This window comes from Mus caroli, unplaced genomic scaffold (assembly GCF_978045245.1).
Source record: "Mus caroli unplaced genomic scaffold, Mus_caroli_1 scaffold_6, whole genome shotgun sequence".
Taxonomy (NCBI): Eukaryota; Metazoa; Chordata; class Mammalia; order Rodentia; family Muridae; genus Mus; species Mus caroli.
This window is the reverse complement of record NW_028227261.1, coordinates 25,268,668-25,290,464: the sequence shown is the minus strand read 5'-3', so window position 1 is coordinate 25,290,464 and position 21,797 is coordinate 25,268,668. Positions and strand designations below refer to the sequence as shown.

The 21,797-nt window shown below is 45.1% G+C and overlaps 1 protein-coding gene and 1 non-coding gene across 2 annotated transcripts; one reads left to right on the top strand and one right to left on the bottom strand.

Annotated features, from left to right (window-relative positions):
• Window positions 1-1,879: 1,879 nt before the first annotated feature.
• Dnajc8 (DnaJ heat shock protein family (Hsp40) member C8) lies at window positions 1,880-21,683 on the top strand. Its single transcript, XM_085838881.1, has 9 exons — window positions 1,880-1,990; window positions 4,696-4,797; window positions 8,375-8,431; window positions 11,270-11,336; window positions 11,875-11,969; window positions 14,478-14,549; window positions 18,504-18,595; window positions 19,488-19,563; window positions 20,965-21,683. The coding sequence occupies exons 1-9, from the start codon at window positions 1,913-1,915 to the stop codon at window positions 21,085-21,087; spliced, it is 762 nt and encodes a 253-aa protein (XP_085695007.1). The 5' UTR covers window positions 1,880-1,912; the 3' UTR covers window positions 21,088-21,683.
• On the bottom strand, window positions 15,169-15,273 carry LOC115030911 (U6 spliceosomal RNA). Its single transcript, XR_003836512.1, has one exon. It is a non-coding gene; the product is annotated as a U6 spliceosomal RNA (small nuclear RNA).
• Window positions 21,684-21,797: the final 114 nt, after the last annotated feature.

The following is a 21,797-nucleotide window of genomic DNA, read 5'->3' as shown; positions in this document are numbered from 1 at the left end:
ATAAACAAGGCTCTGACGCATCATGACCCAGGAGTCTACAGAGCGAAGTATGGATCTTGGCTTATGGTCTCTTTAGAATGAGGCATTTCGTTCACTCCCACCGCACAATTTCCGTCCAAAGGTCGATTTTATTAAAAATGTACATGATGGCAAGCCCTATGGACATGAATAGATTGGGGAAACACAAAGTTTGTGGTAGCAATGCCTAGGATACCGACAGCCTGGATATCGACCTCAAACCTCTATTTATACATATGAAATCGTGTTCATCTCTTAAGAGGTGTTCTTGTTCTTTGGTTATATTGCCACTGCAGTGTCTTCTCTCACCTTAAATGTCACTTTCTCAGAGAAACCCTTCTTTGACCTTCCTAGTCATCCTGACAGCATTTTTTTTTTTTATCCTTGCTTCTGAGTTCTTTCTCACAGTTTACCTTGTGAAGCCATTAGAGCCTTGGTAGGTAGTGAATTAGTACTTTTGAACTGTATTGATGTGTCGGTGAATGGACCTAATAACTTGGTGACGGGCTACAAGGACACTGAAAAGAACATTAAGCGAACTGGAGGTACAAACCTGTAATCCCAGCACTCCTGAGGCACACAGGAAAAGCCGACATGCTTAATCTAGCCTATTCGACAAAGGGAATTCTGGGCCAGCCAGGGCTTCATAACAAGATCCTGTTTTCAGAAACAAACGAATAACACCCCCACACACACATAGGGCTAGTGCTGGGCCCCAATGGTGAAAGGAGAGAACGGACTCCTGAAAGTTGTTCTCTCCGACCTCTCCATGTGCACTGTGACACTGTGCCCCCACTAATAAGTAAGTGTAATTTTAAAAATTAAATAACAGCTGGGCATGGTGGCGCACGCCTTTAATCCCAGCACTCAGGAGGCAGAGGCAGGCAGATTTCTGAGTTCGAGGCCAGCCTGGTCTACAAAGTGAGCTCCAGGAGAGCCAGGGCTATACAGAGAAACCCTGTCTCGAAATACAAAAAAAAAAAAAAAAAAAAAAAAAAAATTAAATAACAAACTCCAAGAACAGATCCTTATACATGCATGCTCATAATAGCTTCCATCCCATTTTCCGATTTTGTCCCTACCTCAATGAGATCTGTTGTAACTCGGGATGGCCTCAAACTCGCAGTGAAGAAGCTGAATTCTCATCTTTCTGTCTCCACCTCCCCAGAGTTGGGGTTACAGGCATGTGCCCAGCTTCATAATACTATTTCACAGTGGTCCAAAGGTGAGAAGACCCCAAATGTTGAACTACTGAAGAGGTCAACAAATCATTGCATAGACATACCTTTGAGCAATTTGATGCCACCATAAAATGCAGTAAAAAAAAAAAAATTTTTTTTTTTGACAGGTTTTTCTTCACAGGCATGGCTGTCCTGGAACTTACTATAGAGACTAGGCTGGCCCCAAACTCAGAAGATCTGCCTACCTCTGCCTCTGGAGTACCAGGATAGGCTCCACTGGGATAAACTTTTAAAAAACTGGTACACGGTGGTTACCCAGGCCAGTTCCAGCACTCCCGGGAGTCATGTAGATCTCTGTGAGTTTGAGGTCAGCCTGGTCTACAAAGAGAATTCCAGGACAACCAAGGCTATACAGAGAAATCCTGGGTCAAAAAAACCCCAAAAAACTGGCACATGAAAAAAAAACCTAAATAAGAATTGTATAAGTAGATTCCATCCATGGGAAATGTACAGAATAATAATAGGTATATCCAGAGACAACAGATTCCTTTCTGTCAGAGACTGGAGACACCGAAAAAAAAAAAAAAAAAAAAAAAAAAGAGGTTTCGGCCCCTTTAAGTTCAGCTGGCCTACGGGAGTCCGGGAAGGCGGGCTTGGGTGGTCACGTGAGGCTGCGCTTGCGCAGAGCGGTCACGTGGTGGTTAGCCGGGAAAATGGCGGCTTCGGGAGAGAGTGGTGCTTCGGGTGGCGGAGGCAGCACAGAGGAGGCATTTATGACCTTCTACAGTGAGGTGAGCCCGGAGTAAGGATGGTGGCCTCCGGACGACCGCGCTCCGGCTCTGTCCGCCGCGGCTGGGGCCGGCGAGACGCCTCCCGGGACCGTTGGCCCGCGCCGTCTGGCCTGGGGACTGCGGATCGGCTGCGGAGTGCCACTGAGGTCCCAGGAACGCGGCGGGGCGACTGGGCCTGTGGACCCAGACCCGGAGAGGGGCCCGGTGAGCTGCCGGTCGCGCGATGCAGCCTGCTGGCTGTGGAGTCTCGGGCTGGCGGAGGCCGAGCTGCGGCGCACCCACTTTTATTTGTAAACAGGAGGGAGGCCCTTGTCCCACTCCTCTGCCATGAATTGTGCGAGTGGCGATTTCTGCGGTCTTATCAGTGCTGAGCACTGTTCATCGGGACAAGAATGCGTTATGTGAACCCCCCATCTTTAACATGACGAACCTCTTAAGAGGGTGCATACGTTCTTGGTGTCAGGTAGGACAGGAGTGAACTTGCTCTGAGCCTTGTTGACATTTGCATCGCCAGTGCCTAATGCGTGGTGGATGTTTCGCATATATATATATATCCGTTGATTAAACGAATGGATAAACTGAGTTAAAGTTGGCTATCTGGCGTCAGAGGCCCACACATTGCGTTCTCGCAAGGCAATTAGCCTGTTGTTGAAATTTCAAGACATCAGTTCCCACACTGGCAAGTTAACATTGTAAGAGTTTTCACGACGATTAAAGGGTTTCATGTATAAAAAAGCAGCTTGAAAATTATAAAGCAGTCGTTTTCGAATTAAGTACTTCCTGGTAGCCCAGGTTGGACCCTCTTGCTTCAGCCTCCAAAGTGCTGGGACCATAGCCATTATCTCTTGTGCTTATAAGAATACTTGTAAGCCGGGCGATGATGGCTCATGCCTTTAATCCCAGCATTTGGGAGGCAGAGACAGGCGGATTTCTGAGTTCAAGGCCAGCCTGGTCGATAGAATGAGTTCCAGGACAGCCAGGGCTACACAGAGAAACCCTGTCTCAACCCCCCCCCCCAAATTGTTATGTTATGTTACGAAGTATTTTTTCCTTCACATTGTTAGCATATTTTGCATTGCTCACAGTTGGAGAAATTTTGGTCCATCTTGGTGGAAAATGGAGGCAGGGCAGTTGACATCCTCACGCAGGAAACAGAGAAGAAAGAAAGGCCTGTGCTTCCCGGTGCAACATTGGCAATCAGCACGGACTCTGTAGCCGTCTTGTTGTGTTTTTACTATATTTTTAAAATTTAGTTTTGGCTTTTTGAGACAAGAGTTCCCCTGTGTATAACCCTAGCTGTCCTGGTGCTCTGTAGACCAGGCTTGCCTTGAACTCACAGAGATCACCCCTCTGCTTCCGTGTCTGCCAAAGATGCCGCCATCACCCAGCTTGTCTTTTTGTTTTTAAGACAAGTTCTCAATGAAGCTTAGCTGGGCTTTCTCACTTTGCAGTGTAGTCTGCTTGGAACTAGGGCTCATTCTCCTGCTTCAGCCTCCTAAATGCTAGTGTACAGGAATGAGCCACCACACCCAGCCGTTTTCCAGCCGTTTTCTTTTGCCAAGGATCAAACCCAGGGTCTTGTGCATGCTAGGCAAGAACTCCACCAACTGAACCACCTCGTAAGTTCTTCATAATGGTGTTGAATGTTGCTCATAGGTCATGGTTCAGTGTGCATTTTGCCTTTCAAAATGAAAAAAAAGAAAGATAGATGAATTGTACCCACATGCAGCTATATAGGTCTCTGTGGTGGTAGCTGTGTTTAGTATCTGGGAATCCTCTCAACCTGTGACTGAGTCAGACATAGGGTACATTTCTAACAAGTTAGGTAATTGGAAACCTCACTCTCTGTAAGCCATAATTTCTCTATAATGGGATAATGGGGGCTGAGGAGATGGCTCAGTGGTTAAGAGCACTGGCCGCTCTTGCAGAGGTCCTGAGTTCAATTCCCAGCAACTACATGGTAACTCACGATCATCTGTAATGGGATCTGATGCTCTTTTCTGGCATGTGGGTATTCATGCAGATAGAGCATTCATAGTCATAAAACAAAATAAATAATTTTTAAAAAAAATGTGGAGTAGCTAATGCTCCTGAAGAGAAGTGTTTACGTAGTAGATGTGAATTTTACAGATTGCATGTCGTATACATGTGCGTGCATGTATACACAGTGGGCACAGAGGTCATTGTCATATGTTTTTCACCGTCCATATTATTTTTTGAGACAAGACCTGTCACTGAGAGCCGGGCGTTGGTGGCGCACGCCTTTAATCCCAGCACTCGGGAGGCAGAGGCAGGCGGATTTCTGAGTTCGAGGCCAGCCTGGTCTACAGAGTGAGTTCCAGGACAGCCAGGGCTACACAGAGAAACCCTGTCTCGAAAAACCAAAAAAAAAAAAAAAAAGACCTGTCACTGAACCTGGAGCTCAGCAGTTTAGTAGGGCTGTGCAGGGTGTGAGCTCTGGGGGCCTCCCTGTCTCCTTCCTGCCCAGCTCTGGGTTTCCAGGTGCACGCGGGCATGCTTAGCATTTACGTGGAGATCTGAAATATCATTGTAAAATAGCTATGCCGCTGTGATCGTTCTCCAGTTACCAAAGTGTCTTGGACATGGTAGATATAAATTGTTGTCTGCTGAGCATTTTAGTGTTGTGTTAAAGTAGACATTTAGCTTATTTTTACTAATGGAATTATCAATTCTTTTACTTTTAGGTGAAACAAATAGAGAAGAGAGATTCAGTTCTAACATCCAAAAATCAAATCGAAAGATTGACTCGTCCTGGTTCCTCTTACTTTAATCTGAACCCATTTGAGGTGAGTAGATTGTTACTGTAGAGTTTGGTGGGAGAGTTTTGCATACGTGCAGACAGTTATGTACCAGTTCGTTATTGTTGCTGTCGCTTCTATGGTGGACAGCTTTCCATACGTATACGTGAGTAGGGTTGTTTGTTTGTTTGTTTGTTTGTTTTGAGACTGTCTCATGTATTCAAGGTTGGCTTTGAACTCCAGATTCTCCTGCCTCAACCTCCCAAATGCTGAGATTGTGGAAATGACCAGCATACCTGGTTTTTTTTTTTTTTTTAAGATTTATTTATTTATTATATGTAAGTACACTGTAGCTGTCTTCAGACACTCCAGAAGAGGGCGCCAGATCTCGTTGCGGATGGTTGTGAGCCACCATGTGGTTGCTGGGATTTGAACTCTGGACCTTCGGAAGAGCAGTCGGGTGCTCTTACCCACTGAGCCATCTCACCAGCCCCCCTGGGTTTTTTTTTTTATCTTAGATTTATTTATTATATTTTTAGACACACCAGAAGAGGGCATCAGATCCTATTGCAGATGGTTATGAGCCACCATATGGTTGTTGGGAATTGAACTCAGGACCTCTGGAAGAGCAGTCAGTGCTCCTAACCGATGAGCCATCTCTCCAGCCCTGGCTAGCTGGTGTTTTTTTTTTTTTTTTTAATGGTTTTTAATGGTTTTAGAGCTTTATTGTAGAAAAGCACAGAGAAAGAGAGAAGGAAAAAGAGAGGCCCGCCATGGTTATGTGGAGAGAAGGGGGGAAGGGAGGGAGAGAAGGGAGCTAGAGAGTGCTAGCTGTTTTTGAAACAGGATGTTACTGTAGCTCACTGTGGCCTGGGGCTGGCTCTATAACCCAGGTTAGCCTTGAGGTTTGACTCTCTGGTTCTCCTGCCTCAGGCTCTAAGTGCTGGGCTTATATAGGTGTAAATCATAGAACCTGGCTTGGGAGCAGACTTATGTTACAGCGTACACCCCAAGTTCTATTGGTTGGGAATGAAAAAAGGGTGGTGTTATTTTTGTGACAGGTAGGTTGTCTTTGAGGTTGAATGATTTTATTGTGAGTAGACTTGTTGAGGCATCTTGTTAAAACACCAAATGAGATAAACTTGGTCTAGTTAAATGTTCTCCAACCTTTAGTAGCCCAAATGGACAAGGATTTGTTTGTTTATTTTGCTATAGCTGATCTGATAAACTTATGGTCCTTGACCTTAAAAAATTGTAGTCCCAGATAAGAAATTCTCTGTGTATTTGGGAGGCAGAGGTAGGGATATCCCTACAAGTTTGAGACCAGCCTGGTCTACATAGAAAGGCTTGGGCCAGCCTAAGGCTCCAGCAAGACCTTGCTTCAAAAAATAAAACAAAGCAAAAACTTTGCTAAAACTTTTTTGTTACAGGAAAATATGAAAACCAGATATTCAGTAAAAACAGAACTAAGATCAGGAGATTTTAGAGAAGCGAGTGCCCTTTGAGTTTTTGAGCATATCTCTAATGTAGCCCAGAGCGGCTCAGCCTGGTCCTCCCACTTCACCTTCCCCAGCACTGGGTACAGTGTGCACCGCCCACTGCGCCTGCCTCTGACGAGCGTTTCTTCTCAACACTAATCACTGTTCTTCCTCCGGTGATAGAAAGCCAAAAGTCATTTCTCTCAAATCACAGTGGGTTGGCAGCCTGTCCTCCTTTTTTTCTCCAACACAGGGTGGCAGACAGATTCTGGCCCTACCCTCAGTGGCTCTATTTAGGTCTATTCCTTTAGCCCTCTAAATACACTGGTTATTATTATTTTAAAAAAGTTAACACATGTGTATGCCTTGTCTGCATTTGTATATGTATACCATGTACATGCCTAGAATCTATAAGAGGTGTCAGAGCTGGAGATCCAGGGGTGTGTGGCCCACTGTATGGGCACTAACTGTCCAGTGGGGGCTCTTAACCTCTCTCTGTATGCAGTGGGGGCTCTTAACCATTGAGCCGTACCTCTCCCCTTCCCCCCTCACTCTCTCTAATCTTTGAGACTGGGAATCAGACTGAAAGGGCTTCAGATATTACTTAAGCATTTTACCATTGTGCATACTAGATTGGCCCTTGATTGTTTTGTTTGTTTTTCAAGATAGGGTTTCTCTGTGTAGCCCCGACTGTCCTGAATCTTGCTTTGTAGACCTGGCTGACCTCAAATTCACGGTGATTCTCCTGCCTCTACCTCTTTTTTTTTTTTTTTTAATGGTTTTTGGAGACAAGGTTTCTCTGTATAGCCCTGGCTGTCCTGGAACTCACTCTGTAGACCAGGCTGGCCTCGAACTCAGAAATCCGCCTGCCTCTGCCTCCCGAGTGCTGGGATTAAAGGCGTGCGCCACCACTCCCGGCCTCTGCCTCTACCTCTTAAATTCTGGGACTAAAGGGGTTGTGCCACTATGCCTGGCTAAGGTTTATTTTTATATACACACACATATACATACATATACTTTTAAAATTATGTGAATATGTAGATTTGTGTTCATCAGTCCAGGTGCACATGGAGACCAGACATGTTGGATTCCCTGGAGTTATAGGTAGTTGTGAGCCATCCAAGATGGGAGCTGGTAACCAAATTTGGGTCCTCTGCAAGAGCAACAAGTATTCTTAATCACTGAGCCATCACTCCAGCCACTATTTTTATTTAAATTATGTGAACACATCTGTGTGGGTCTCTGTACGTGTGAGTGGGTGAGAAGGTGTGCATGGGGGCCAGATCTGTTGCACTTCCTGGAGCTGGACTACAAGTGGCTGGGAGCTGAGCTCTTCTCAATCTAGAGCAGTGCATGATCTTAGTCTCTAAGCCATCTCTCCAAGCTGTTTTCATTTTTATAATCAGACTCTCTTTTTAGCTTAGGTCAGCCTATAACATTTGTCTCAACTTCCTAAACACTAGGATTATAGGTGTGAACCAGTGTGCTGAGCCTATGTTCCTATCTTTACCCTACTCATCAGTTCTGACAAGGCGTGCTTGGCAGCCTACTCGGGGCTTGCCCTCCTCATCCTTTCTCGGCACTCCATGTCAAGCTGCTGTTCTGTGTGGACACCATTCTCCCCCAGCATGGGCTCTAGCACTTGACTAAATACTACTTGGGTGCTCATTCCCTTCCTTGTCCTGGGTGAGCTCTGTGCTCTGATACCAAGTTCTGGACTATGAGACTGAGTGAACAGCACTTCACTTGGTTTTACTTAGTGGAATTAATTATACTGTTCAGGACCAAAGTGGAGACAGACGGCATGCAAGGAGGTGGCTACATACTTAAACACACACACACACTCACATACACAGATTCTCGCCCCTCCTGGATTGGTTAGTTGGTTGGTTGGTTTTGGGATGATGTCTCATGTCTCAAGATTGGCATTGAATTTGTCACATAGCCACGGATGGTCTTGACTTTCTGACCGTTCGTGGCAGAATTCCAGGACTACTCCCTGCAGTTTTCTGTTTTTGTTGAGACGGTGCTGCTTGTAACCAAGGTTGGCCCTGCACTTACCATCTTTCTGCCTCTGTTTTCCTAGGATTGAGATGACATATGGGCAGCCATGTCCAGCTTTACAGTTTTGATCTTGGTTCTTCCAGGTTCTTCAGATAGATCCTGAAGTGACAGATGAAGAAATAAAAAAGAGGTTTCGTCAGGTACGGTGCTGTTGCTCGCGGCGTTAGAGTTTGCCCTTCCTTCCTGTTTGTTTCTCCAGATGGGGTTTCATGCACCTTGGGCTTGCCTAGCATTTTCACTGTGTAATTAAGGGTGATCTTGAACTTGGGGTCCTCCTGCTTTGACCGCCCGAGTTCTGGGATTATAGGCACAAGCCACACTTGCTTTATGGGGTGCTGGGGATCGAACTCAGGTTTTCATGTATAGACAAGCACTCTGTCAATTCAGCTACATGATTTTTGAGGACTAGATACTTTTGGGCTGAAATTAACCCTGCATTCCATTTCAAATTAAGGCTAGATAACAGTTGTTACAATCTTACAGTAACGTATACATATAGTGATATAAATGTTAAATAAAAGCAAAAGTCAAAGCACTTCACTTGGGTTTACTTAATGGAATTAATTATACTGTCCAGGACACAGAAGGCGTGTAGAAGTTTTTCTGTGGGTATAATGATTTTTATATCCAAATAGAGTAACTACAAACTTTATTTGAGGTAGGATCTCATGTTGTCTGACTGTCCTCTAACACCTAGTTTGTATGGTTGTCCTACTGTAGCCTTTAAATAGCAAGGATGACAGGCACAGACCATAGGCCTAACCCACTCAGTAACTGTGTGTCTTACAAATGGTTGTAAGCACGCAAGAAATACCTCGCTTAGGTTACTGAGATGACTCAGCAGGTAGAAGTGCCTGCTGCTAAGTGCCTGACCACCTGAGTGTGATCCCAGTGACCCACATGGTAGACGGAGAGAGTGCCTCTAGCAAATTGTCCTCTGATTTCCACACACTTGCCATGGCGTGTCTTCATACCCACCACCCCAATAAATGTAAGAACTTTATAAAAACTAAGTTACCTGGCTTAATGAAACAAGAGCTTTTTGAACTTTCTTCAGGAAAGTAGCTCTCTGATCCCTGCCAATGTCTTCTTCCTTCCTTTGTTCTTTGCATCATCATGCTTCTCACGTGTGAGTGAGACCTGGCCAGTGCTGACCCTCACACTCCAGTTCTGAACAACAGTTTTACTGGTTGTGTTAACATCCAGTGCTCTCCCTAGTGAGGCGGATTTCCACATTGCTGACTCATAGTTACCTCTAAGCTCCCACATGCTATATTAAGCTAAGATGTTTTTTGTTTTTGCCTGCTCAGTCATTTCCCATTATATAACTTTACAGCTTTATTTTTCCTGAGCTCTGATCTGTGCTTAAACTTCACATCCCATTCCCTCTTCCCAAAGTCTTGTTTTCCAATACAGTCCATTAGCAGTAATTCCCAATATAACAAACAGTTTTTGGGTTTTTGTCTTTGTTTTTGTTTTGTTTTGTTTTTTTGGTTTTTCTTTTTTTTTTTTTTTTTTTTTTTTTGGTTTTTCGAGACAGGGTTTCTCTGTGTAGCCCTGGCTGTCCTGGCACTCACTTTGTAGACCAGGCTGGCCTCGAACTCAGAAATCCGCCTGCCTCTGCCTCCCGAGTGCTGGGATTAAAGGCTTGCACCACCACGCCCAGCAACAGTTTTTTAGTCCTTAATTAAACTTTTCCTTTTTTTTTTTTTTTTAAGATTTATTTATTTATTATATGTAAGTACACTGTAGCTGTCTTCAGACACTCCAGAAGAGGGCGCCAGATCTCGTTACGGATGGTTGTGAGCCACCATGTGGTTGCTGGGAGTTGAACTCTGGACCTTCGGAAGAGCAGTCGGGTGCTCTTACCCACTGAGCCATCTCACCAGCCCTAAACTTTTCCTGAATCAACAAACTTGAGTTATGACTTCTTAGTGATTCATTAGATGGCTTCATAGTTTAGAGTACATATGACTTTAGTTTTAATCTGTTCTCTTATTTAGGAGCTCTGTGGACTTGAACAAGGGCTTTTCTGTGTCTATTTTACTTCATCTGGTAAATGTGTCCAAACAGTTAAATGAGGTGTCATGCACAGAGGCTGTCAGGAGATGTTTTGATACTTTGACTCTGCTGACCACTGTCCATCCTCCTCTGCATTGAGGTTTGGGTCTCCATATTCAGTTTATGCTAATTACTTGCATTGGTCATTTTGCTCACACAACAATCTATTTAGATGTAGGTACTCTGTGTCTTTCCAGGGATAGTGCAGGAAGGAGGTGAAGATGGGCTGACTGAGTTGCTCAGGGTTGCAAAACTAGCATGTGACAAGGTTAGAATCACAAATCAGGACTGTGGGTTAACAGTAGCTTTCCATCTCCCAAAATGGTTCTTTTTGCTCCGTGTAGTGGTAGCGAGTCAGGAGTCAATCTTATAAATGTCTGAAAGAATCATCTGGAGCTTTCTTTTTTTCTTTTTCTTTTTTTTTTTTAAGATTTATTTATTTATTTATTTTTAAAAAGATTTATTTATTTATTATATGTAAGTACACTGTAGCTGTCTTCAGACACTCCAGAAGAGGGCGCCAGATCTCGTTACAGATGGTTGTGAGCCACCATGTGGTTGCTGGGAATTGAACTCTGGACTTTTGGAAGAACAGTCGGGTGCTCTTACCCACTGAGCCATCTCACCAGCCCAAGATTTATTTATTTATTATATGTAAGTACACTGTAGCTGTCTTCAGACACACCAGAAGAGGGAGTCAGATCTCATTACAGATGGTTGTGAGCCACCATGTGGTTGCTGGGATTTGAACTCAGGACCTTCGGAAGAGCAGTCGGGTGCTCTTACCTGCTGAGCCATCTCACCAGCCCATCTGGAGCTTTCTTACACAAAGTTCATACTCTTTACTTACTGATGTGCGTGAAGAGCTCAGGCCCCGCCCGTGAGCTGCTGACGAACCTGACTTCTCTTCCCTGCAGTTGTCCATCTTGGTGCATCCTGACAAAAACCAGGACGATGCTGACAGAGCACAGAAGGCTTTTGAAGGTATTTGTACATTTACCTATATTTGAGTGGTATATGATGTCGATGCTAAGTAATAACTGGTTGTGGAAAGGCTGTGGATTTCAGTAAAGCAGCCATTTAAGCAGAATGTCTCCCTGGGGGCTGAGTGTGTAGCTCAGTGCTTGCCTAGCATGCTTGATAGAGGCCTGGGCTCAGTCCTCAGCACTGCAAAGAAAGTGCACATTAATCTTGCTTTGTTAAAACTTTTGTGTCTACCAATTTACCTTTATTGCATAGGTTCCTTTTTTCTTTGCTAAACATAAGTGGGAAACTTTATCAATGTATTAAATCTAGATGTGGTATATTTAGCTTTGAGTCTATATTTAATAATTTTTTCTAAGACTTTCAAGGTCATTGCTATGGTTGTATGCTTTTTTTTTTTTAATGGGTTTAACAACATTAAATAACTTAACAAAGTAGGGAATTTTTAGACAGTGCAAGTCCATTTACACTGCCTGAGTATAGCTCAGACTTTGAGAGGGTATTTGCAGAAACAGTTAACTTCAATGTTTTGCATTAGCTGTGGACAAAGCTTACAAGTTGCTACTGGATCAGGAACAAAAGAAGAGGGCCCTGGATGTAATTCAGGCAGGAAAAGAATACGTGGAACACACTGTAAGTATCTCTAGTGCTGCTGTGTTTATAGGAAGTGACAGCAAGCCTGGGGCACCATGTAGAAGGGTGTATGCAACCTAGCAGTGCAAACCACTGGTCATTCTCTCTATTGGTTAGCTGTGTTGCTCAGGAAGAGTGCCCAAATCTAGCCTCCTTTCCTGAGAGGCGAGCTCAGGGTAAGATGTGGCTAGGACACTACCATTCCCACTTCCCTGCCAGTTCTGAGTGGTGTTGAAAGCTACCTTTAGTCCCCAGCTGAGGTGCCATCCTGCCTCAGAGAGTGGGGAAGTGGAGCTGTTCAGACCCTGTTGAGTCCCTGGTTTGTTAAAGGATTTAGGAATGAGAGGCTGTCATGGAGCTCCGAGTGAACATCCAGGTTAATGACAGCAATCTGAAGGCTCAGTTGAACAAACTAAATAACAGCTTTTGTTTGTTTGTTTAAAATGGGTCTGACTGGGGTTGCAGGACAGGATAGCCTGGGCTGATTTTGACTTTTTTTTTTTTTTGATTTTTCGAGACAGGGTTTCTCTGTGTAGCTCTGGCTGTCCTGGAACTCACTCTGTAGACCAGGCTGGCCTCGAACTCAGAAATCCACCTGCCTCTGCCTCCCAAATGCTGGGATTAAAGGTGTGCACCACCACGTCCGCCTTGATTTTGACTTTTTTTTTTTTTTTTTTTTTAATTTATTTATTATATATAAGTACACTGTAGCTGTCTTCAGACATTCCAGAAGAGGGCGCCAGATCTCGTTGTGGATGGTTGTGAGCCACCATGTGGTTGCTGGGATTTGAACTCTGGACCTTCGGAAGAGCAGTCGGGTGCTCTTACCCACTGAGCCATCTCACCAGCCCCCTGATTTTGACTTCTTAATTCTTCCACTTTACGCCCTGAGTCATGGGCTTATGGGTTGTATGCCATTGCATCCAGGTAGAAAGACCTTTTTTTTTTTTTTTTCTTTTTTGGTTGGATTATTTTGAAAGAGGGTCTTATGTAGTTCAGCCTGGCCTTCAATTCGCAATGTTCTTGAGACTGACCGTAAATTCTTTTTTTTTTTTTTTTTTAAAGATTTATTTATTTTATGTATATGAGTACACTGTAGCTGTACAGATGGTTGTGAGCCACCATGTGGTTGCTGGGATTTGAACTCAGGACCTTTTGAAAGAGTAGTCAGTGCTCTTAACTGCTGAGCCATCTCTCCAGCCCAGCCGTAAATTCTTTTTAAGTGCCAGATTTGTTTTGTCTGCATGTATGTATGTGCACCATGGGCATGCCTGGTATGCAGGGAGGTCAGAAGAGGGTGGCATGAGTTTCTGGTAGTTTATAGGATGGTTCTGAGCCACTGTGTGGGTGCTGGGAACTGATCCTGGATTCTTGCAGGAGCAGCTGCTAAGCCATGTTAAGAGCACTTGGCCTGACATTCCTGATCTTTCTCCATGTGTAGTTGCTAGGATTATAGGCACATACCTCTGGGCCCAGTTAGAAAGCCTCTCTCTCTCTCTCTCTCTCTCTTTTTTTACCCAATGGAACAACACCTTTGTTTTGAAGAGCTTTGGAGTCTGACTCAGAACTTTGTAGGCAATGACAATAAAGATGGACCCATTTTCGATAAGGTCGAGGAGGGAAAGTAGGAAAAGGAAGGGGCTGGAACCGGGTCCTGCTGGTCAAGGTCCTGCACTTGTAAGGTCAGGAGAGCACAGGACAGGTTCTTCAATCCTCTGTATTTCCTTAGAGTTCCTGGCCACAAGGTGGCAGTAAAGTGTTTCTGAACCTGGCTGCCTCTCATAGGTCACTGGTGGGAGTAGTGTCAGTCTCCTGACCATATCCATCATTGCCATGTGTGCCATGTTCCCGGAATTTCACAGTGGAAACTATCAAGAATGTACTTTTAGAAATACTATTTATGCCAGGCGTGGTGGCGCAAGCCTTTAGTTCCAGCACTCGGGAGGCAGAGGCAGGCGGATTTCTGAGTTCGAGGCCAGCCTGGTCTACAAAGTGAGGTCCAGGACAGCCAGGGCTACACAGAGAAACCCTGTCTCGAAAAGAAGAAAAAAAAAAAAAGAAAAAAAAAAAAGAAATACTATTTATACCTAAAATCGCCCATTTAGTAGATCCTTCCAAAGCTTGGCAAATGTGCTTTCTTTGCTATAGCTCTGACCACAGTTAAGAAAGCTAATTGGCCATGTCTGTGGCTCAGCCTTTATAAGTTGGGGGCCTCTGCTGGTTGCACTTTCCCTGGTATCTGCTGTGGGTGCAGGCTAGAATGGACTTTAGATGGAGCTAGAGGAAGGACCAAGGCTCCAAGGCTTAGTTGCTTTTTACAGTGTTATCAGAAATTGTTGTTGTTGTTACTAATGGTGCAGCAGGAGGCTCTTGCCTTCCTCTTACCCTCTCTATGCCTATTGATGAGTGTGTTATCCTCTCTTTATGGAAAGTGGGTGTATATACAGCTCAGTGGCTATTCTCAAAGGACGAGGGCTCATCTTTTGATGAAAAAAAAATTGTTTTTAGGTTAAAGAGCGAAAAAAACAACTGAAGAAGGAAGGAAAGCCTACAAATGTGGAGGAAGATGATCCCGAACTGGTGAGTTACCGTGGGAAGCACTGTATCCTGGGTGACGGTGGATTAAAGAGAAAGGCCTCCCTAAAGCGTCTACAAGGACATTGATTGACCTTTTTTTTTTTTTTTTTTTTTTTTTTTTTTAGTTTTTGGAGACAGGGTTTCTCTGTATAGCCCTGGCTGTCCTGGACCTCACTTTGTAGACCAGGCTGGCCTTGAACTCAGAAATTCGCCTGCCTCTGCCTCCCGAGTGCTGGGATTAAAGGCATGAGCCACCACGCCCGGCTTTTTTTTTTTTTTTCTTTTGTTGTTGTTGTTGTTGATTGACCTTTTAATCTATCCTGTGTGTGCATATGTTTGTCTTCCATCTGGGTATGTGTTACATGTATGGTGTGTGTATGCAGGGGACCTGGGTTCAGTTCCTAGCACACACATGGCGGCTCACAATGCCTTGTTAAATAACTCCAGTTCGGGCTGGAGAGATGGGTCAGAGGTTAAGAGCACTGATTGCTCTTCCAAGTTCAAATCCCAGCAACCACATGGTGGCTCACAACCATCTGTAATGAGATCTGATGCCCTCTTCTGGAATGTCTGAAGACAGCTACAGCGTACTTACATATAATAAATAAATACATCTTTTTTTTTTCTTTTTTAATGCTTCACGAATTTGCATGTCATCCTTGCGCAGGGGCCATGCTAATCTTCCCTGTATCATTCCAATTTTTTTTTTTTTGGTTTTTCGAGACAGGGTTTCTCTGTATAGCCCTGGCTGTCCTGGAACTCACTCTATAGACCAGGCTGGCCTCGAACTCAGAAATCCACCTGCCTCTGCCTCCCAAGTGCTGGGATTAAAGGCGTGCGCCACCACGCCTGGCTCATTCCAATTTTAGTATATGTGCTGCCAAAGCGAGCACATAAATAAATCTTAAAAAAAAACAAAAAAAAACCAAAACTCCAGTTCCAGGAGATCTGATAGCTTCTCTTGTCCTCTGCTGACATTTAAACACACACACATACACATAAGTTAATTAATTAAATGATAAAAAAACTTGGGAAAACAAGGTGTGGTGGTTCATACCTTTAATCCCAACACTTGGGAGGTAGAGGCAGATAGATCTCTGTGAGTTTTGAGGCTAGCCTGGACTATATAATGAACTCTAGTACAGCCAGAGCTACATCAAAACCAGTGAGGGCAGGAACTGATCAGCAGAGGCCATGGAAGAGTGCTCAGCCCACTTTGTTATACAACCCAAGACCACCAGCCCAAGGATGGCACCACCCACCGTGGGCTTGGGGCATCTCTGTCAAACACTGAGAAAATGCTGCTGCTTAGCGCCATCTTCCTTGAGAGTCCTGCGCCATGAGAAGAAGAGAATGTGCAGGCTGAGGTACAAGAGAAGAAAGATGAGGCAGAGGTCCAAGTAAACCAGCCTGTGCCCCCACGACGCCTGCAGGAGCAGAAGTGAGGGATGCTCAAGGCTGGGACGCCGGAACAAGCTGTCTGGACTGTGTGCTGCTGTCGGTAATAAGTCTCAGTAGACCCGCAACGTCACCTCGCCACGATCACCTGGGAAAATGACTGCCTTTCCTACGACCAAAACAGTCCCACTGGCCCTCTGCCCTGGACCTTTGGCACTCTGGTCTGATCTCTCTTGTGGCCAAGTGTAACTCATGCACAATAAATCCTCTTGTGTCAGCTGAAGAATCAAAAAGGAAAGAAAGAAAGAAAGAAAATGCTGTACAGTTAGGTTTTATGGAGGCAGATTTTCAACAGATGTTCTGTCCCTTTGAAAATTCTAGCTTGTGTCAAGATGGCATTAAACTAGCCAGCACCCACTCAGACACACATATACATACATATATACATACACACACACCCATACATATACACTTGTACATAGGAACTTAGAGGTTGGGTTCTGGGAAGGTGGCTTTTATATATTTTTAATTTTTAAGCTCTGTACATAGGTGTTTGCCTGCATATATGCTTGGTACCTTCAAAGGCCAGAGGAGGGTATTCGATCTCCAGGGAATGGAGTTACAGATAGTTGTTAGCCACTGTGTGGGTGCTGGGAACTGAACCTATGTCCTGGAAGAGCAGCCAGTGCTCTTAACTACTGAACCATCTCTTTACCTCACAATTTAGTGCTTTTAAAGATACTAAAATATATTCTGCTGGGGAATTGACTTGATGGGTCAAATGCTTGCCACGTAAGTCTGAGGATTAGAGTTTAGATCTCCAAATCCCTGCATCCACACAGTGGCTCACAACTGTCTGTGTCTCTAGCTCCAAGGGATTTGACACCCTCATGCAGCCACATACATACGTGTGTGTGTGTGTGTGTGTGTGTGTGTATATATATAATCTTTTTTAAAAATGAAGTAAGGGGATGGAGAGATGGTTCAGCAGTAAAGTGCACTTTCTGCTCTTGCAGAGGACCTGTGTTGGGTTCCCAGCACCACTGATGGTTCCCAGCAGTCTATAAGTACAATTCCATGGGATGCGGGCAATACATACATAATGCACCCACATATTCGTGTAAAAAATGAATACATTAAAAAAAAGAAGCCTTCATGAGTATATGCCTGTGATCTAGCAATTGGGAGGCTGAGGCAGGGGATTACCCTGAGTTTGAGCCCAGGTTGGGCTACATAGTTAGACTCTGTCTCCAAAAAATAGCCCACAACAAACAAATAAGACATAAGCAAAGCCTCACTAAACTTACTGAAGGCAAAGAAGTAAAGTGCCGACAGGGACCTGGGATGTAATGGCTGTGCTGGGATCTGGCCACTTGTCTTTACTTGCTTCTCTTCAGTAGCAACCCTGTAGTAATAATAACGGCAACGTTCTTTCTTAAAAGCCCTGGGTGGACTGGGAGTTAAATGTGGTGGTAGAGGTTTCACTTGAGAGGCCTTGGGTTTTATCCTCCATACTATGAAACTCAATAGAGTTCTTGGTCTTTATGGTTTCTATTGAATGTTGTGTTATATGCTCCTTAAAATGTATTGCTTAAGGTATATTAAGGTAAGGTGAACTGGCTACAGAGAGACAACTGGCTCAATCAAGGTAGAACATGTTTGTCCTGTGCAGTAGGCCTAGGTGGGTGGCTGCTGATAGAAACTCTGCACCATGTGTCCTTCAAGGTCTTGGCTCTTCTAGGGCTCTGGCAACAACGATGTGGCTCTCACGTACCTAGTCTAGGGTGTCTCATCATCTTGCTCATATGACTAAACGAGACTACAGGGGGACATAGAGAGGTGCCACTCCTTCTCAGAGTACCCTAGGTGTCCGTTATAAGTACAGTGACTAAACTCTAGAGTCACATGGCCACGCCCAGCTAGGAGCAGGTGGTTAGTGTCCTTGTCCCTTTAGACAGGATTGTGATGTGGGGCATGTGTATGACCCCATATGTTCACTGCGTAGGATTCAGTGTCATCATTCTGCCCACTGAATCAAAATTATAAAATACTATAAAAAGAGTAGAGCTGGGCAATGGTGGCGCAAACCTTTAATCCTAGCACTGGGGAGGCAGAGGCAGGCGGATTTCTGAGTTCAAGGCCAGCCTGGTTTACAGAGTGAGTTCCAGGACAGCCAGAGCTGTACAGAGAAACCCTGTCTTGAAAAATACCAAAAAAAAAAAAAAAAAAAAAAAAAGAAAGAAAAGAAAAGAAAGGAAGAAAGAAAAGAAAGGAAGAGTAGAAGTTAGTCTTGGCGTTTTAGAGAAGAGAGCACCCTTTAAAATCCCAAGTGGTGGCGTAAGTGCATCCATGTCCTAACAGAGCATCTGCAGGCTGGGAGAGGAAAGGTCTCCTGGGCAGCCGTCTTTTCTCCCTGAGGAGAGAGTGTTGTTATTGCTTCTCCCCGCAGACAGTTAAATGCCCGGTTGTAGTCTTTAGGGCTCTAAATGTAATTGCTTGATGTCAATGTTGATGTGAAATGTTGACTTTTATTTTCTTTTGTCCTTAATTTTCTTACAGTTCAAACAGGCAGTCTACAAACAGACCATGAAGCTGTTTGCTGAGCTGGAGATTAAAAGGAAAGAGAGAGAAGCCAAAGAAATGCATGAGAGGTGCCTATCTCCGTGATCATCTTAGTCCCATTTAGATACACAGATCAGCTCGCTTGGGTCTCTGCGGATCTCCTGATGAATCTGTAGGGCATTTATGAGAATATGCTGGAGAGGCAGGGATACAGCTCAGTTGGTGCAGCTCTTGCCTAGCATACATGAGACCAGGCTGTCTGAACCATTGTAGACTTTTGGGAAACCCTGACTCCCCCTGTGTGTAGGGAATTGGTTTTTATTGAGGAGCGCAGTGTTTCCTTCCTCTCTGGAATGCAGTAGAGTGGCTGAGGCTCTGCAGGCCAGAGTCTTTTCTAGGCCATGGCTGCAGTTGTGGTGAGTAGGTAGGGTTGTGATGGAAGGCCGTGGACGTGTTACTCTCTCAAGTGGGATTTCCTTTGATTGTCACAGTGTGGAGGTTGCCAGCTGTGGTGGAACATGCCCACAGTTCCAGCACTTGGGAGGTGAAGGCAGAAAAAAAGGAGTTGGGACTATTTTTGGCTTGCTATTTAGCAAGTCCAGGGCCAGCTTGAATTACTTGAGACACTGTTTCAGAGAACAACAAAAAAGGAAGCCTGGCCTGGTGGTGCAGGCCTTCAATCCTGGCAGAGGCAGGCCTGTCTCCTGGGGCAGCCATGACTTACACAGAGAAACAAGAAAGAAGGGGGCGGCGGGGGTGGGGAGCAGGGGAGAGATGGGGAGAGGAAAAAGCACTGGGGTCGATTTGGCTTCTGTGTTTTCTGTTGTTGACCAGAGTAATTAGATTTTGCTAGTTGGGCTTGTGTGAAATGTCATTTTAGGGTTGGGTTTTGCCATCGGCGTGTTTTAGGATGAGGTCTCCCCTGGCTGGGCCTCAGCTCCTGTGAGCCCTGAATAAAGACTGCTCTGCTTTCCCTCCCAGGAAGCGACAGAGAGAAGAGGAGATCGAAGCCCAGGAAAAAGCCAAGCGAGAAAGAGAATGGCAGAAAAACTTTGAGGTGAGTGTCTGAGGCGAGGAGCTGAGGTGGGTCATTCTAGACTAAGGAAGCTTGATGCCTGGGGCAGACAGGGAAGTGGGGTGTGCGTGTGAAAGTGGACACTGGAGAAGCAGTTGGGCTGCTTCGCCTTTATAGCTTTCCCCAACACAGACACTGGCAGACGCAGCTACCAAATGGGCCTAACATAGGTGACTTCAGGGTAACAGGAAGCCCCCCACTTAGCTTTGAGAACAGTTTGTGAAAACAGGCAGGAAGTTTTCCTATCGTCCAGTCTGGCTTGAACATGGAACTCCTCATCTTCCTCCTTCAACCTCCCACATACTGGGGTTAAGGGCCACATAGTTAAACTACACACAAAGCACTGGGATCAGGTTCATCATCTGACCCAATTTCTGCAGAGAGCCTTCTGACGTTTTGTTTTTTGGTTTTAAGACAGTCTCACCTTATAGCCCAAGGCGTCTTGAAGTCACTATGTAGCTTAGTCTGTCCTTGAACCCCTGATGGTCTGCTTCCCTCAGCCACTCCTATGCTGGGATTATAGGTAAGAGCCACCACACCAGCCCAGCCCACCTTGTAGCTTCTGAACTGAGTTCATTGCTCTTCAAGTGTCCGACCCAGTCGTGGATTGCATCTGGTCTTTTATAGGAGTTAGAATTTAGGGTAGAGCTTGGTAAACTGTAATTTTTGGCTCTGTTTCTGCTCAGCTTTATGGAAAGGGAAAGTGAGTAGCCCATCTGATAATGAGGTAGTTCTTTGTGGCCAGAGAAGAGCTGGTTTGAGGACATCCCCTTAGTTGTCAGAGGGGCAACAGGAACAAGGTGAAGAAAAAATGGCTGTGCTCCCAGCCAGCTCTGTGGTTAAAAACCAGTCAGCTCCTCATCGCTGCACAGTCCTATCCAAGGCACACTGTAGTCAGCTTTCTGTAAAGGTTAGAAGAGACAAGCTAGGGACCAGGCATGGTGGGGCACATGTTTTGTCCCAGCAGTTGGAAGGCAGCGGGAGGCAAATCTCAGAGTTCATGGCCAGCTTGGTTTACATAGTAAGCTCCAGTTAGGGCTACATAGTGAAATGCTGTCTTAAAAACATTCAACAAAAGGCGGCATGAAGCTATCTCTGGGGGTGCAGTTCAGCAGCACGGAAAGCAATGCACAGAACACTGCCCAGAGGTTCACAGTGTTGTCTTCACCCATCTCATCCTCTTCCAAGATGCTTTGAGAGGATGCTGGGAAACTTCCTTAGAGAAAGGAGAAGGCTCCGCTCGGCTCTCTCTGCTCTTAGACTGTCCCAGAGGGCTCATCAGGGTTGGTATGGGAGGACGTTGGTGGCAGAACAGGTTCGGCCCCTTTGCTCATTAATGACCTTACCTTGATCCTTAATGACGCTTAATGACCTTTCTTTCAGGAAAGTCGGGATGGTCGAGTGGACAGTTGGCGAAATTTCCAGGCAAATACAAAGGGGAAGAAGGAGAAGAAGAATCGGACCTTCCTGCGGCCACCGAAAGTCAAGATGGAGCAGCGGGAGTAAGCAGCAGGACCAGAGCCTCCCCGCTGCCTCCTCCTGCTTCACGGACTCATTCTTTCTCCACCCCACCATAGAGTAGCGATTGCTTTTTAGTCTATTTTGTTGTCAATACAATTTAATATCAATCAGAGTAATCCTTTGTACATTGAGAGGAGGGGCTTGGTCTCACCATCCCCATTCTCTCCCCACGGATCCACCAGGATTGAAGGAGCTTCGAACCCATGCCGCCGCCTTTTCCTACGCCTCTAACTTAATGTTTTATATTTGAATTGTGTGGCTCAAGGGTCATGCATAGTCTGTGGAAAATTTCCAGTTAAATGTCTTGCTTACAGTGGTGTTGCCCTGACTCCAGATCAGCCTGGGCCACCTTGGGAAGCCATCCTTGAGGCCCTTGCTCCAATAGGAGAGGTATTGTGAATTCACATGGCAGTCACTTGTTGCCCTGATGCCGTGTGGTGTTTGGCACGAGGCTCCCAGCCACTTAAACCTGTTCACTTTCCAAAGAATTCACTATCTTCCAGCCAGTCCCGTTGTGTCCTCGCTTGTCTGCATTTATTAGTGGTAATATTCTTTTACGTATAATAAATTTTTATACCCAAGCCTTTGATGGTCTCCTCCTCGGGTGTGACTCCAAGGACAGGCAAGTGTCTTGCAGCTGGACGCACATAGCTCCCTACACTAATTGGTTAAACCTTAGCTTGTTTACCTACAAG